The sequence below is a fragment of the Elaeis guineensis genome, chromosome 13 (assembly GCF_000442705.2).
Source record: "Elaeis guineensis isolate ETL-2024a chromosome 13, EG11, whole genome shotgun sequence".
NCBI lineage: Eukaryota > Viridiplantae > Streptophyta > Magnoliopsida > Arecales > Arecaceae > Elaeis > Elaeis guineensis.
In genome coordinates this window covers 72,440,835-72,456,473 of record NC_026005.2, presented here as the reverse complement: position 1 = coordinate 72,456,473, position 15,639 = coordinate 72,440,835, and the positions used below count along the sequence as shown (strand labels likewise).

At 44.8% G+C, this 15,639-nt stretch overlaps 1 protein-coding gene across 1 annotated transcript; it reads right to left on the bottom strand.

Annotated features, from left to right (window-relative positions):
* Positions 1-7,643: 7,643 nt before the first annotated feature.
* LOC105056073 (cytochrome P450 85A1-like) lies at positions 7,644-15,027 on the bottom strand. The gene is made up of 9 exons (XM_010938138.1): positions 14,840-15,027; positions 9,855-10,176; positions 9,394-9,543; positions 9,068-9,316; positions 8,885-8,971; positions 8,679-8,757; positions 8,360-8,466; positions 8,088-8,212; positions 7,644-7,731 (listed from the first exon to the last, which is right to left on the bottom strand). Exons 1-9 carry the CDS (start codon positions 15,025-15,027, stop codon positions 7,644-7,646), a joined length of 1,395 nt encoding a protein of 464 aa, XP_010936440.1.
* Positions 15,028-15,639: the final 612 nt, after the last annotated feature.

The window sequence follows — 15,639 nt, the reverse complement described above, 5'->3', positions numbered from 1 at the left end:
TGATTGGCCGCAACAGATTGGCGCGCCAGGAAGGAGAAACGATGACGAAGACAAGAGCCCAGCGATCGAGGATCACCGGGTCGGCGAGGCACTCTTCCCGCCGGGAAGAGGCCTCCCCACCACCCTCGGCGGCGTAGCCCAGCTCTCCACGCCTCGCGGTGACCACGGAGGCGCAGATCGCGGTCATCGTGCGGCAGATGACCGTACTGACGGACGCAGTCAAGAGCCTCCAGCAACAACCGGCGGCCCATCCGATGCCCTCCAGGAGCAGCCGCCGACGCCCGTGCCGACGCACTCTCCAGACTGGCGACTTCGGCTTTCGACTCTCTGGGTTGGACGTTCGTGGAGAACCTCGAGCAGCCGAGCATCGATCGGGTCGAAGAAGTACAGCAGCTAATGGCCGAACCAAGTTGGATGGACCCGATCGTTCGGTATCTGACCGACGGGATCGGCCCCGAGGATCCCGCGGAGGCCAAGCGGCTCCGATGGTCGGCCTCCCAATATGTAATCATGGACGGCCGACTCTACAAGAGGTCGTTCTTCCTTCCCTTGCTTAGGTGCTTGGGACCGACCGACGCCGACTACGCTCTCCGAGAGGTGCACGAAGGAATTTGCGGGAATCACTTGGGGGGCAAGTCCCTGGCCTACAAGATCCTGCGACAAGGTTACTATTGGCCTACCATGAAGAAGGACGCGGCCGAGTTGGTCCGGAGGTGCGAACCTTGTCAAAAGTACGCCAACATTCAACACCAACCGGCCAGCCAAATTGCTCCTATTGTTGCTCCATGGCCCTTCGCTCAGTGGGGGGTCGACATTCTCGGTCCTTTTCCTCCAGCGTCGGGTCAGAGAAAGTTCATAGTTGTCGCCATCGACTACTTCACCAAGTGGGTGGAGGCCGAACCCTTGGCGCAGATCATCGAGCGAAAGATGGAGGACTTTATCCAAAAATCCATCATCTTCAGGTTCGGGTTGCCGCATACTATCATCACCGACAATGGACGGCAATTCGACAACCAAGACTTCAGAGACTTCTGCGCCAGGTTCCACATCACGCACCGACTGACTTCAGTCGGGCACCCACAGTCCAACGGCGAAGTCGAGGTGACCAACCGGACCTTACTCCAAGGACTCAAGACCCGACTAAATGAAGCCAAAGGCCTCTGGGTTAACGAGCTAGGCTCCATCCTGTGGGCTTACCGAACGACCCCCCGTGTTCCGACCGGAGAGTCGCCTTTCAGCTTGGCCTATGGAACGGAGGCAATGATCCCGCTCGAGATTGGACTGCCGTCTTCAAGGGTCGAGCGGTACCAAGAGCCGGACAACTCTGATTGTCGGAGGGCCGACTTAGACCTCCTCCCCGAACTACGAAACGAGGCTCAAATTCGCATGGCTTCATACCAACAGAAGGTTGCTCGGTATTACAACGCCAAAGTCAGACCAAAACTTTTCAGGCCTGGCGACTTGGTCCTGAGGAAGGCAGAGGTCTCGAAGCCCCTGGACCAAGGGAAGTTGGCTCCAAACTGGGAAGGGCCCTACAAGGTAGCAGACACCTATGGTCCGAGAGCCTACCGACTGGAGACCCTTGAGGGGAAGCCCATTCTCCGAACATGGAACGCCGACAACCTGAAATTGTACTACCAATGAACTCTGTACTTGACCAGTCGGAATACAAATTCAGTTTGAAATCTCGAAGTTTTAACTCTTCGGCTAACGATCGGCGCTCGCCAAGGTCAAGCCCCGACATGCCGACTTGGACTTGGTATCCGCCTGAAACCGATGACCTTATCGCCGGTGACGCATTAGACTCTTACAAGGACCGATGCATCCATATGGACGGGAGTTACACTCCTTCGACGGTCGACGATACATCGGACTCTTACAAGGACCGATGCATCCATATGGACGGGAGTTACACTCCTTCGACGGTCGACGATACATCGGACTCTTACAAGGACCGATGCATCCATATGGACGGGAGTTACACTCCTTCGACCTTCGATGACACATCGGACTCTTACGAGGATCGATGCATCTGTATTGACGGGAGTCGACACTCCTTCGATGGTCGACGATACATCGGACTCTTACAAGGACCGATGCATCCATATGGATGGGAGTTACACTCCTTCGACGGTCGACGATACATCGGACTCTTATAAGGACCGATGCATCCATATGGATGGGAGTTACACTCCTTTGACGGTCGACGATACATCGGACTCTTACAAGGACCGATGCATCCATATGGACGGGAGTTACACTCCTTCGACCTTCGACGACACATCGGACTCTTACGAGGACCGATGCATCTGTATTGACGGGAGTCGACACTCCTTCGACGATCGACGATACATCGGACTCTTACAAGGACCGATGCATCCATATGGACGGGAGTTACACTCCTTCGACGGTCGACGATACATCGGACTCTTACAAGGACCGATGCATCCATATGGACGGGAGTTACACTTCTTCGACCTTCGACGACACATCGGACTCTTACGAGGACCGATGCATCTGTATTGACGGGAGTTAACACTCCTTCTACGGTCGAACTTTCAGGCCAGACCATCGGCTAACACGCCGATCGGGCCCCGATCAAAGAAAGGCGAAATGCCTGCGCGACCGACGTCGCGACTCCCGACCGAGCTACGGCCGGTCGAAGGATATTCGGCTTGCCACCGTCTATCGCACAATGCGACCTCAGTCGCATTCATGATTCACCGACCGGGCTACGGCCGGCCGAAAGATATTCGGCTTGCCACCGTATATCGCGAGGCGCAGTAAGTATACCCGACACAAGGGTATCGGGGTCCAACTTACCGGTGCTCCCTCGACCGAATGCGTCGGATGACATTCGACTGAACGCGTCAGAGGAGACCCGACTACCGAACCTTTACCACGGTCGGTCGGCTCCCGACTCAACAGACGCGCCCGACTGACGGCCTTGATTATCAAAGGCCGATCCAAAGTCGGGACTTACTCTACCTTCATGGCGGCACGAGTTGCCGAACGTCCTAACCGACCTATATGAGTTAGCGACTTACGAAGACATTCAACAATACACAAGAAGAAGATCGAGCAGAGGAAAAAGTAAAGGAAGTTTTCATTCAAAGTCAAAAGAAAGTTTACAAAGTCGGGTCGAAGCCCGATTACAAGTATTCCAAAAAAGAAAAAGACAAAAGAAACCAAAGTCGGCAAGTTCCGATCATCCTTCTGAGTCAATCTCCTCGACCGACGGAAGATCGGGGATGACCGGTGTGTCGACCATGATCGGCGCTGGGTCGACGGCCGAAGCAGGACCGTCGGTCGGCGGGAGGCTGGCAGTCGGCTCTACACGCTCCGGGACGGCTTCCTCCGCCACAATGACGCCTCCCGATGGCTGGTCGGACATCTCCTCGGTGGCTTGCTCCTCGGCCCCCGACGGGACGATACTGCTGAGGTCCAGCTCCGGGTACAAGGCCTGGACCGCATCCCGACCGTCCTCGTACCCCACCCGGTACGATGCGAAGCCCGACTCCAGCATTTCTTCCCGATACTGGTCGGTGGCTCGGAAGTCCTCCACCGCCCGACTGGCCGACTCCTTCACCGACCTTGCTTCCTCCTCCGCCCGGCCGAGCGAGTCCTTTGCCGACTCTGCTTCTGCCTTCGCTATGTCGGCGTCGGCCTGGGCGATCGATAGGTCCTCCTCGACTTTGGCGAGCTTCTCCAGGCTGACCCGAAGCTGCTCGCGCTGGCCTTGAAGTTCGGCGGCAACGCCATCCCGCTCGCGTCGAAGATGATGCACGGTCCGGCCCTTGCGTTTGGCTTCTTTTTTGGCCGACCTTAGCTCGAACCCGAGTCGGGAGACTTCGTCTACCAACTTGGCCTCCCGGTCGGCCGACTGCTTTAGGTGGTCGACCAACATTGCTCGATCGGCTTCGGCCGCCGCCGACCTTTCCTTCCAAGCCGCCCGGACGTTCCCGAACCTCCGGTATCCGGCTTCAAGCTCCGACATGGTATAGATCAGCTGCCGACGCAAGTGTTTCGTCAGGAAAACAAAGTGACGAAAATTCTAAGGAAAAAGGAGGCGAAACAAGGCTTACCCCGACCATGGTCGGGTAGAACGAAGACAGCATCTCGGTCACTTGCCGAGACCTTAACGCTTCCACGTCGGCCGGGAGGAGGATTCCCTAGCACAGCCTCCTCGCCAAGTTGTGGTCGGCCAACGCCGACGCCCCTTCGGGGAACTGTGCGCTGGGCGGCACAGTGCGACTCCCCGACCTTGTTTCGTCCGCGGGGTCCATCGGGGCCTTCCCTCGATCGGCCGCCCCGACCGACGGAACCGGCAGCGAGGGGATGCTCGAGGTTGAACTGGCACCCCCCGTTGCGGCCACAGACGCCGTCGGATGATGTTCGATTTCCCGAACATCATCCGGCTCCACCGCCGTCGGTGAGGCCGCCGATGTTCCTTCGACCGCTTCTTCCACCGGCCTCTCCTCCGCACGCGCTCTCGGAGCCGCGAGCGCTATGACCGTCTCCGATTGATCGGTCGCCGACGCTTCGACAGTCGGCGCCGTTGGAGTAGGCTTCTTCGGAGGACGCGAAGGTCCTGCCCCCGATGCTGGCCTCTTCCTTGCTGTAAATTGCCGAATCTCGGCGTCGGTCGGCCGCATTCTTGGAGGTGTCCCTGCGATACCGACAGATATGTTAATCAAAGAGCCGGACACAGGGCCGAATAAAAAGAGGACCGGAGGATCGGGCGATACCTAGTCGGGGGACCAAGCTCAGGCCGGCGTCATAGAGAGCTTGTTCGGTAACAAGCTCCCTCTGCTTCGGGACCGACATATCTTTAAGTCGGTGGAAGTCCTCCCGGTCGTCCGCCTCCACCCGGCTGTTGTCATTTGCTTCGGTTCGGAGCACGCCCCAGTGCGAAGGGAAGCCCCAAGGAGATGGAGATGAAACGAAGAAAAGCTGGTTCTTCCACCCATGGATGGACGATGGAAGACCAGTGATGAAAGAAAGACCCTTCCGGGGGTTGAAGAGCCACCACCCTCGGGCTTTAGGGTGGGGTCGGAGCACAAAGAAGGTCCGGAAGAGCGAGATACGAGGGTTGGTCGGCAAAAGCTGACACAACAGTACGAAGCTGATTATCAGTCGGACAGAGTTCGGCGCCAATTGCGTCGGACAAAGTCCGTAATAATTCAGCAGATTTTGGACGAACTTCGAAATCGGGAGCCGAAGACCCACGCGAAGATCCTCGACATACAGTGCCAGTTGGCCCGACGGAGGGTTGTTAACCCGACCACCGGTCCCTGGGGCAGAGAGTTGAAACTGCTCCGGGATGCGATACTGCTCCCGAAGCCGATCAACGTTCGGCTCCGAAAGCGAGGAAACCTCAACTTTCGGAGTCGACCGGGAGTCGTCAGTCGGATTTCCCGACCGAGCTCCCCGAGTCGGATTTTCGGCCATCACACCAGAACCGAACAAAAAGAAGAAGAAGCGAAGAGGAAGAAGAAGAAGCGAAGAGGAAGAAGAAGAAGAAGAAGAAGAGGAAGGGAAGACTACGAACCGGCAATGAACCCTTCTGCCAGCAGGAGGAAAGACTCTGCCCGCGACGACTGAGAAATCGCCCGGACAGAGTTTCTGCAGCAAAACGTCAATGATGAAGTCCTGGGTCCGGGTGGTCCTATATATATAGGGCCGTCCGACGGCCGAGATGCCTCCGCGCCGACCGAAGCCTCACGGATGTGCGACACGTGGCGGCTTCCGGGCCCTTCCTTCGGTCGGATGATTCGGCGCGCCCATCCCGGGACGGCCGCACCGCCCATATTAAATGCGGGGGGCGCCGGCCCAACCACCCCCGACACGTGGCAAACAGGGCCGCGGTTCCGCATTAAAGCGCCCGCGCCGATTTGCGTTCCCGATGGGACGCCTGACAGCGCCCCGCGCTCCCAGAATCGATGCTGGGTGACGGTCTACGTTCCCCAGAAGGCATCGGATATCCGATCGTCTGACACCGAATCGTCCGGCACCCGACCTCCTGACGCCGACGTGACGTCTGACGACGACAAGACGTGACACCCGACCTTCTGACACCGACTAGACGTCTGACGCCAGCGAATCGCTCGGCATTCATGAGACGCCTGACATCGGGTCAACCCGCGGTACGGTCGGAATTTGGCATACGACGAATCCACTCCTGTTCGCCCAGGGTTGCTGCCCAAATAAAAGCATCGGCCAGCTCACCGTCCGACTCAGGAGTGGAGGGGGCAACTGTTGGGGAATACCCACCGACCGACCGATGGCCGGAGGGACCGACCGACCAACCGACGGCCGGACCGACCGACCGACTGACGGCCGGAGGGACCGACCGACCGACCGATGGCCAGAGGGACCGACCGACCGACTGACGGCCGGAGGGACCGACCGACGGACTGACAGCCGGAGCGACCGACGGACGCCATCACCGGCCAATTAACGGCCCACAACCGACTGAGGATGTATCGGTCGGGCATACTTTTCCCGATCGACTGGACCTGGAAGCCTGATGGCCGACTCACGTAAGACTCGCCGACCAACGGAGGGGCCCGACGCCACTCAACTGGCCACCGACCTAGGGTCGGTCGACTCCTCCGATCGCCGTACAGCCGCCAGAGCTTGTCAGTTCTGACAGCAACATGCGGCACGGCCACCTAGGGGTATTGTCCCGCCGAGGGCATTGTCAACCCTAGTGATTTGACAGCCCCACGGTGACATGACACTTTCACGGCGACTCTGACAGTCTACAGTGAGTTGACAATTCCTCAATTGTCCGCGCCATTAATGACGGCGCCATACCGTGCTCCACTATATAAATCGGGGAAGGCAACAGTGTAAAGGATCTCTCCACTTCTCGATTTTGAATCCACAGGCTCGCTCCTCTCTCTCTCTCTCTCTCGATTGAGCTCTCTGTCTTCATTTCACTGTTGCCCAGTCACCTCTCTGATTTGACCGTCGGAGGGTCCCCGCCGGAGCCACGTCCGGTCAGTGTGGACTTCTCATTTTGCAGGTGCTCGTACCCCGACGATCGGACGACGAGGCGATTGGCCGCAACACATGTTTTGATATTCTCTTTCGGCTCTGCCTAATAGCTGTGTAGTATTTACGAAAATGACAGAAACTAAACTTATACAGCTTCTGACTTCTAGGAAGGAATCCTTAGGTTTCTGATATAGCTTTTTTCTTCGGTACTTTTACAAGCTTTGGGGCTGGAATTGTGTACTGGCATTCCAAGGTTGTTGAAATAGCTGAATGTGTCGTAAGTTCCTTCTTTAGCAAATTGCTTTGGATTTTCTTTAGATCATTTCTCATAGTGAGGCAGGCCTGATATTTAAAAGGCTTATGGTGGGAAAAGAACCAAAAAAGTTCCTCCTGCCGATATGTGGTAGAGTTGAGACATGATCTGTAACCTCTGATGCTGTCTGAAAAAAAAAAAAAGAAAGCGAATTCCTGCCAGAATGTGCTGTATCATTACCATTATTGTGGTCGGCTCCTAATGACACACAGGTTGTGTAGATAGGAAGAGAAGAACCTTAGATATATGATGCATGTTCTCCTCATTGTTTCAGAAACAAAGGATAGGCAGACATTTGACTTTGCTTGTTTAGCAGTACAATATGAATTCAGTAATCCCATATGCGGATATGTAGCCCATTAGGGGCTTCAACTCTTGGAAATTTCCATATTTTATTGTCTCCAACTTCTTCCCATCTGCAACAATAACATCCATATAATGATATGATCAATGAACACAATATCATTAAAAAAAAAAAAAAAAAGTAATTGTAAATAGGTATAAATGACCAGAATTTGTTCTCAAAATTGAAAAAAATGAAGACCAGAATTTGATTGAAGAAGCATTGGAAAATGAGGCCAAGTGCTGCCTTCATTATTAAGATGGAAGGTGAGGAAAGTACTGCAAGCACTTTGTTTTATGGTTTAACTTGCTATTGTGTGGGAGCTAAACTAAAAGATCGACATCTAGTCATGGTTTTATATAAGATAGTCTGATTCATTGTAAACAATATCCAATTTTTGAGGAAGTTAAAAATCAAAATAGTCCACACCTATATTTAGTCACAAAGTGATGAAGAAACGTTGCAATTTCTACCATTCCCATTTCTTTCCCCGGGCATAGCCTACCTCCTGCCCCAAACACCAGGAAGTGTTGGTGAGACTCCAGGTTCTTATCCTGTCCATGGCGGCAGGGTTACATCAGTGAGTAAAGCTTCAGTAATTTCCAAAGAGAGTTCAGTGCAGTGATTATAAGAGAAAAGTTGATTACTGAAAAGAAGGCCAGAATTGCAAAATTTCAGTAGCATGTCTCATCCTCACTCACCAGCCATCTCCAAGGATTGAACTCCAGAGGTTCGGGATACATTGAGGGATCATAGTTAATCTCCCTTGTGTAAACGTAGATTCTCCACCCTTTTGGAATAATGTATCCTGATAACAGTAAAGAACATGGCATTAAGGATCAGCAATCTGCTTTTGTCATAGAAGAAAAACCAAAATCTAAATAAAAGATTATAGATTGCCTCCTATGCATAATAAGAAAGAGTTTTTTTGCTTAGTTTCTGAGACCAGAAACCAGAGAGTGCATCAAAGCTAAGAAGGCAGGTTCGTTCCATTTTACTCGATTCAGTTGCTTTACCAACCTTTCAGTTCTATATCTTTAGTTGCTTGCCTCAGCACCCCGTTAACGACTGTTGCTAATCTCAGAGTTTCAAGGATTACCTGAAAGAAGTATAACGTTTTTTTTTTTTTTTGAGACATCAAGAAGTATAATAAGATTGATCTATGATATCATTGCAAAACCAACAGTGCAGACTTAAGAAAGTCCATGTTAAACTCATCAACTAACCGCACGAGTAAAATTCATAGATTTGTAATCGTTCCAGTCTAACATGTCCTCAGGTGACTTCTTATTTCTGATGCCAAATTGCTCATTCTACAAATGGAAGCAATCAATTAATCAGATACAAAAGAATGTAAAGACAGTGAAAGGCTCCAAAGATAACTACAACCACATTAACATTTTTCTTACTCTTATTTCTTCAAGAGCTCTTGGGTGCTCATATAGGTACTTGATAGCCATCATTGCAGTAGTAGAAACAGTTTCGAACCCCGAATAGACCATGGTAATGACGAGATCAATAATCTGCTCATCACTGAATTTTGCTTCTGTGTCATCATCAAATCTCAGAAGGGAGTCAAGCATGCGATTCTGGGAGCTTGGTGATGCTTTTTTCTCCTCAATTAATTTTTCGAGTATGCTTATGATCTTCCTTCTTGCCTGCAGAAATGATGCTTGGTATGAAGTATCAGCAGCCAGGTAATATGATCAGGAAAGCTGGCAGAAAACCATGTTACCTGGAACCCGCGATGATAGTTTGTACCAGGGAAATATATAGGCAAGGACAGTGTTCCTGAAACCAAGTTCATGAACTCTGATTTGAGTTCCTGGGCCATCACATCATTTTGAATGCCAACAATCTGCTCCAAGGTTGAGAGCAACCACAACTGGAAAGGAAGAGCCAAAAAAATTGTTATCTTTCAAATTTCTAGTTAATTTCATAGAATATGATTATGTAGACTAATGCTAGCTAGCTCTAAGACTGAGGCTTCCACTAGTCAAAGCAAGGTTGTAGAGCATAACAAGAACAGAGCTAGGAGTACAATTCCAGAATTTATTTCCCAAATCTCCATGGCCATGGGGTCCTTTGTTTCTTAGGTATTGAAATTAGAACTAGATAAGGAGCAGTTGATGACTCAAGCCATCTTTTGAGCTAAAAGAGTTGTGTGGTGTAGTAAACTGGTCGAGTGCTACCCACCTCCTCGGCCTTCTCCTGGATATCAATGACTTTGCCACTCCAGCTGCTGAGATGGGTTCTCAAGAATTCATCAAACTCTGAAATTAATCCGCTTTTGATCGTATTGGAACCCATGTGACTGAGCACCGCAGTCCTCATAGACTTGTGGAGAGAACCATAAACACGTGAAATGTTCCATTTACCCATCAAATCCTGCATGGATTTTGGATAGCCGGGGACAAGGCCCTTCCCTTCATTCATCAGAATGTATTTGTTGAGCTCTGGATCCAGGCAAATTACGCTAGGACTTCCCAACATGTGTGTTTTGAACAAATTCCCATACCTGTGAAGGACAAAAGTAAATTTAAACTCAAAAAGTTTGAGAAACCTGCCCTCCCAATAAGATTGTGAGCTTTCCAACTCATGCACAGAAGTTAATAATAAGGTGGCATTTAGTGACCCCGATAGGATCACTAAGATTACTGGTGATCTTCATCCCAGGGTAACCTGATCCTTGATCATTTAAGATCACTGCTATTGCCGTAGGTTTCCCGGCAAGCAGTAACTCAATCTGGCAGCAGGGGATTGAGCAGTGTTGCAGAATGGGAACGGAGGAAGAGAGATAGAGCATCAGTTTGAGGGCATCCAAACCGCCCAGGTAGGGCCAGGAAAAAATGTCGAAATCTATGGATCTGAGATATATTCAATTCATCATAAATAAATTTAAATTTAAATGAAATAAATTTAAATTATAAACCGATCCATTTGATCTATTTAATATATGGATCGAATTTAAATTTTAGATATCTGAACTGTTTAACCCAATTAATATTCAAGTTAGCTTAAATCAGATAATCTGTTTGATGCATTTAACCTATTTAATCCATTTAAAATCCGTTTAACCTGTTTAAAATCTACTTAACATATTTTCAACCCATCTAACATGACCTATTAAACCTATTTAACCCATTTAGCCTAATTTAATTTATTTAATAAAAGAGTTAAGTAGACCGAGTCAGATTATCTCTGTTTAATAAACAGGTAGGATTTACGTCTGAATTTTTTATTTGTTTAATAAACAGATTGGATTTAGATCGACGATTTTTCGATCTATATTAATTCGATCCGTATTGACTCAACTCATATCCGATCCGACCCAACCTAATTGCCAACCCTATATATGGGCCACCTCAGCCCCAGGATGGTTGGTTTTGATGTCATCCAAGATCAACCCCATCTCAACCACATTAGTTCTGCTATATTCCAATGATTAAACATCCTCAGTTATCCACGAGTAACTTGTTTTATATTCCATGTGAATCCAAGATTGTTGATCATATAATTCTAAAACTATCCTTAATATATTTCATATATTTGCAACTACTAAATAGAATTCTAAAATAAATCATAAGAAAATACACATTAATGGCTAGCAACAGATTAATGCAATTTATATGTAGAACTAGCATAAAGCCTATGCAGTGCACGGGGTACCTTCTTTATTTTAAAAAATATATCAAATTTAAAAAATATTTTTAATCCATTGCATAATTTTTTAAAAAATAATATATTTTTATAAATATAAAATATTTATTTTATTAATAAGTACTTTTATTAAGTTTAATAAAAAGTAGAGTTACATTTTATTAATATAAAAATAATGATTAGTATCATTAAACTTGAACAAAGAATGATTAATAAAAAGAATGATTCTAATATTTTAATGTTTTCACTCTAGTATCATCCTCCAAATTGATACAAAATCTACAATATATATTTTTTGGATAAATATAAAATATATATTTATAATAAATTTTAAATGGCTCAATTTATATATATTTATTGTGATTTGTATATAGATATATTGAAATTTGTGTCTAAGACGATTGTCAACTCAATTTCATCTAGAAGCAGCTAGAAAAAAAAAAACTTTAAATTCAACTTGATAAGACCCAAATTGATTGGATCAAGCTTCAACTTCAATTTTCAGGCTCGACCAGACCAACACCTAATCCAACCACCTACATCGACTCACAATCCTCGAGTCCAATAATTAGCTAACCTATTCACATCTCTAACCACCTGTATGGATCAAGGTTATGTCTATGTACCAGAGTGTTACATAGAACACCATCACTAAGGATGGTCCCATAACCCAAATATAGTAATTCTAAAAGGAAAGCAATAATTATTAGGATTGAATCATCATCTATGATACTTAACTTATCCCAAACCTCATCAAGAGCCATCCTATATTTGTTTCTTATGTATGCATAACCCTATTTCCCACACATTTCTCATTGCAAAGGAATATAATCCATTTTAAAATTTCATTCATTTTCCATGTCCATTGGCTTATACTATAAGAATATACTTATTCATTAATTAAAGCATTTAAGTATGTAACATAATGAGTCTATATACTGCCTCCTAACTTGTCATGTGGATGAAATCCTTTGCTCATTAAGAAATGAAATAAATCCAGACTTCAGTGACCACTAATTAATTTTTTAAGCATAAAACACTAACGCTTAGCCATGAAGCATCAATTACCAATAAAAAAATCTAAAAAAGGGTTGCATTTACCAAATCATTGTCAAAAAAAAACTAATATTGATCTCATTTTTTGAAGCTATACAAAGTACACACCCGCGAACAACTTCTAAGTAGAGATGCCTCCTTAAGATGGACCCAAAACCCTAACATATAAACAAAGCATTATCATCGACCATGAGTAGGGATGGCAATGGGTAGGGTTTGGATCAGGTATTGTACTATCCATCCCCAAACCCGAACTTAATATCCTATACTCAAACCCTACCTGATACCCGATCGGATAAGAAAAGAGATATCTATTCCCATACTCAATGGGTTCGAGAATATCCACGGATAACCTATTTTCTCATATCCAATCTATACCCACTCCATACCTATCCCATATCCGAAAAAAATTAACAACCAAAATAATTTTATGCATATTATCAATCAAAACAAAATTATCAATTCAATATAGAACATAATTTATAAGTCCAGATTTATAGAAATAAAATATAAAAATAGAATTACAATTCAACATAAAATATATAAATAATCAAAATAATTTTATGCATATTATCAACCGAAACAGAACTATCAAAACAAAATTATAAACATATATATTCAGGTATGGGTTTGGATATTACCCATATCTTAGGTTCGGGTTGGGTTTCAATTTGGGTTCGGATAGAAAATAGCACTATCCATACCCTACCCATATCCACGTTACAGTTTTAGGATTTTATCCAAATTCGAACCTAAATCTAGTCAAACCCTATTTTTCGGCTTTGACTGGATTTGGGTAGTGTACATATCCATCGGGTCGGATCGATTTTGCATCTCTAATCATAAGGACGAAGTTATTCTCATGAAACCAAAAAAGGAAAAGCTCATGACAAAAAAATTCAACAAGAAAGATCATTCTTTGCAAACAAAAGCACCAGCATCTTGATTTATCACCCAAAACATCCCAAAGGTACAAATAAAAGAATGAACAAATTCCAGCTCTAATGCTATATGCTATATACAACAAAATTAGCCTTCACATTTATTAGATCATTTATTGATACATATATCATGTATAAACATTCCAAAACATATACCATGCAAAAATGTGGCACAAATGCTATGCCAAATACTATTTAATATTTATTAAATACTAATTGTTGCATGGTGTAAATGTAAATGCATTTCCAAAATAGAAAAATACAGCATAAATTCATTTCCAAATACTACTTAATATTTACTAAATACTATTTTCCATTCCAAAACATATACCATAAATATGGTGCAAATGCATTTCCAAAGTACAAAGTATTTCCATATAAGTGAATATACCATATATAATTAAATGTGGCGGATGGAGGCTCTATCAATCCAGAGCCTCCATCTTAATATATATATATATATATATATATATATATATATATATATATATATATATATATATATATATATATATATATATATATATATAAAAGATTGTTTGGGCGGACCGGTTATAATTTAATAGCAAAATTATTAATCCTATAAAAATATGTTAATTGTTATTATAGAATTAATATATATTTTAATTAAAAAATTAAGATAAATAGAAGTAATATATCAAAAATAATTTCATAATAACATGATTAATAATATAATAATAAGTGTGTGTACTCTTCATGTAATATTAACATAATATAATATATACTATATTATATATTAATGATATATTAATATACTAATTTTTTTTGCTAGATTGAGAAATATATTTGGTCTTTATTTTCTGATCAAAATCACTACAAGTGATCTTAAAAAAATATTCTTAAGGATGGATTTAAGATCATTGGGTTGAACGGTACTTAAAGAAGTGAGAATGATTTGAAATCATGATCACATAAAATCAATGGAATGCAATTAAATGTGATGATCTTATCACTTCTGCCTACACCATTAAGGTTATCATCCCATACCAAATGTCCCCTAAAAGTTGTGGAAAGATATGATTAACATGCTTAAATTTCATGTGCAGACGAAAAAAGATGTTCACATATCAAAAACAGAATCACAAAGCTATGGATATGGCTGAAAAGGCTGCAAGTAGTTTTAGAAAAACAGAAGCCAAAAGAACAATAACAGAACTTGTTAGCATCAGTAGTAACAGTAAATGAGAAATCCCATTTAGCAGATGTTTATGTTGGGCATCAATGGAGCATAGAACAGCTTCAATGAGACAAACTAGTTTCTAGCATAAAACACTTGATTGGAAATCAACATTGAAACTTTACATGGAGGAAATGACTACACTCTATACAGCCCTTCCCTTCCATGTAGACACACATGCACACACGGTGAGAGAGAGAGTTTATAAAATGTTTCTCATAGAATGCCATGCATGAAAGGGCACTGCAATCCATATTTCCATGAATGAAAGACATTGATTTCTTCTTTAGTCTCACAAAATTTACAATTACCAAGTGCAACATTACCTAGCTCTCTGCTTCTTCAAAAAGTCAGGGCCTTGCTTCAGAAATTGTGTGGTCTCCCCAAATACTGGCCACCCCATCGTACCTGGTGGCAGCCCTTTCTTCTTGTACCTCACCTCATTCCATTTCAACAAGCCACAGCAAATAATCAGTGACCCAAGAGCAAGGCCAAGAACCACCTCCAAGTCCATCTGTCCACCCTAAGAGCTCTCAAACCAATGCAAAAAGGTCCAGAAATAGGATGGCTTGTTTGTGCACTTCTCTGCCTTGAATTGCATGGCTAAATACAGCCCTCTCCGCACCTTGAATTGCATGGCTAAATACAGCCCTCTCCGCATAGCACACAATTATTAATCTAATCCATATCTGGCCAAAGAGTTTTCAACAATATCTAATAGCATATCTATGACCATAAATGATTAAGTAATGAATAGAAATAAAGATTCTGCCGTATATGTCTTATGCATATCTCTTCATAAATTCCTATATGTGATTTTTGGATAGGTCATAAATGACACATAATTATTTTGGTGCATAATTCTCATTCATGTATTTTTACATCTATTCAGATAATCCCATACATGTTTATTAGACAGGTCATACTAAGGTGCTATTTGGTAGGGGATGATATTTCACATCATCCCAGTGATATGAGTTAGGTGATGTGATTAACTTATTTGACATTGCAAAATTCCATCCAGTGATGAAAGATCCAGTGATAAATTTGGTGATAGCATCACTGTATTATGCAGTGATGCTATAACCACACATATCCTAAGTAATAGCATACCATCGGATGTTAA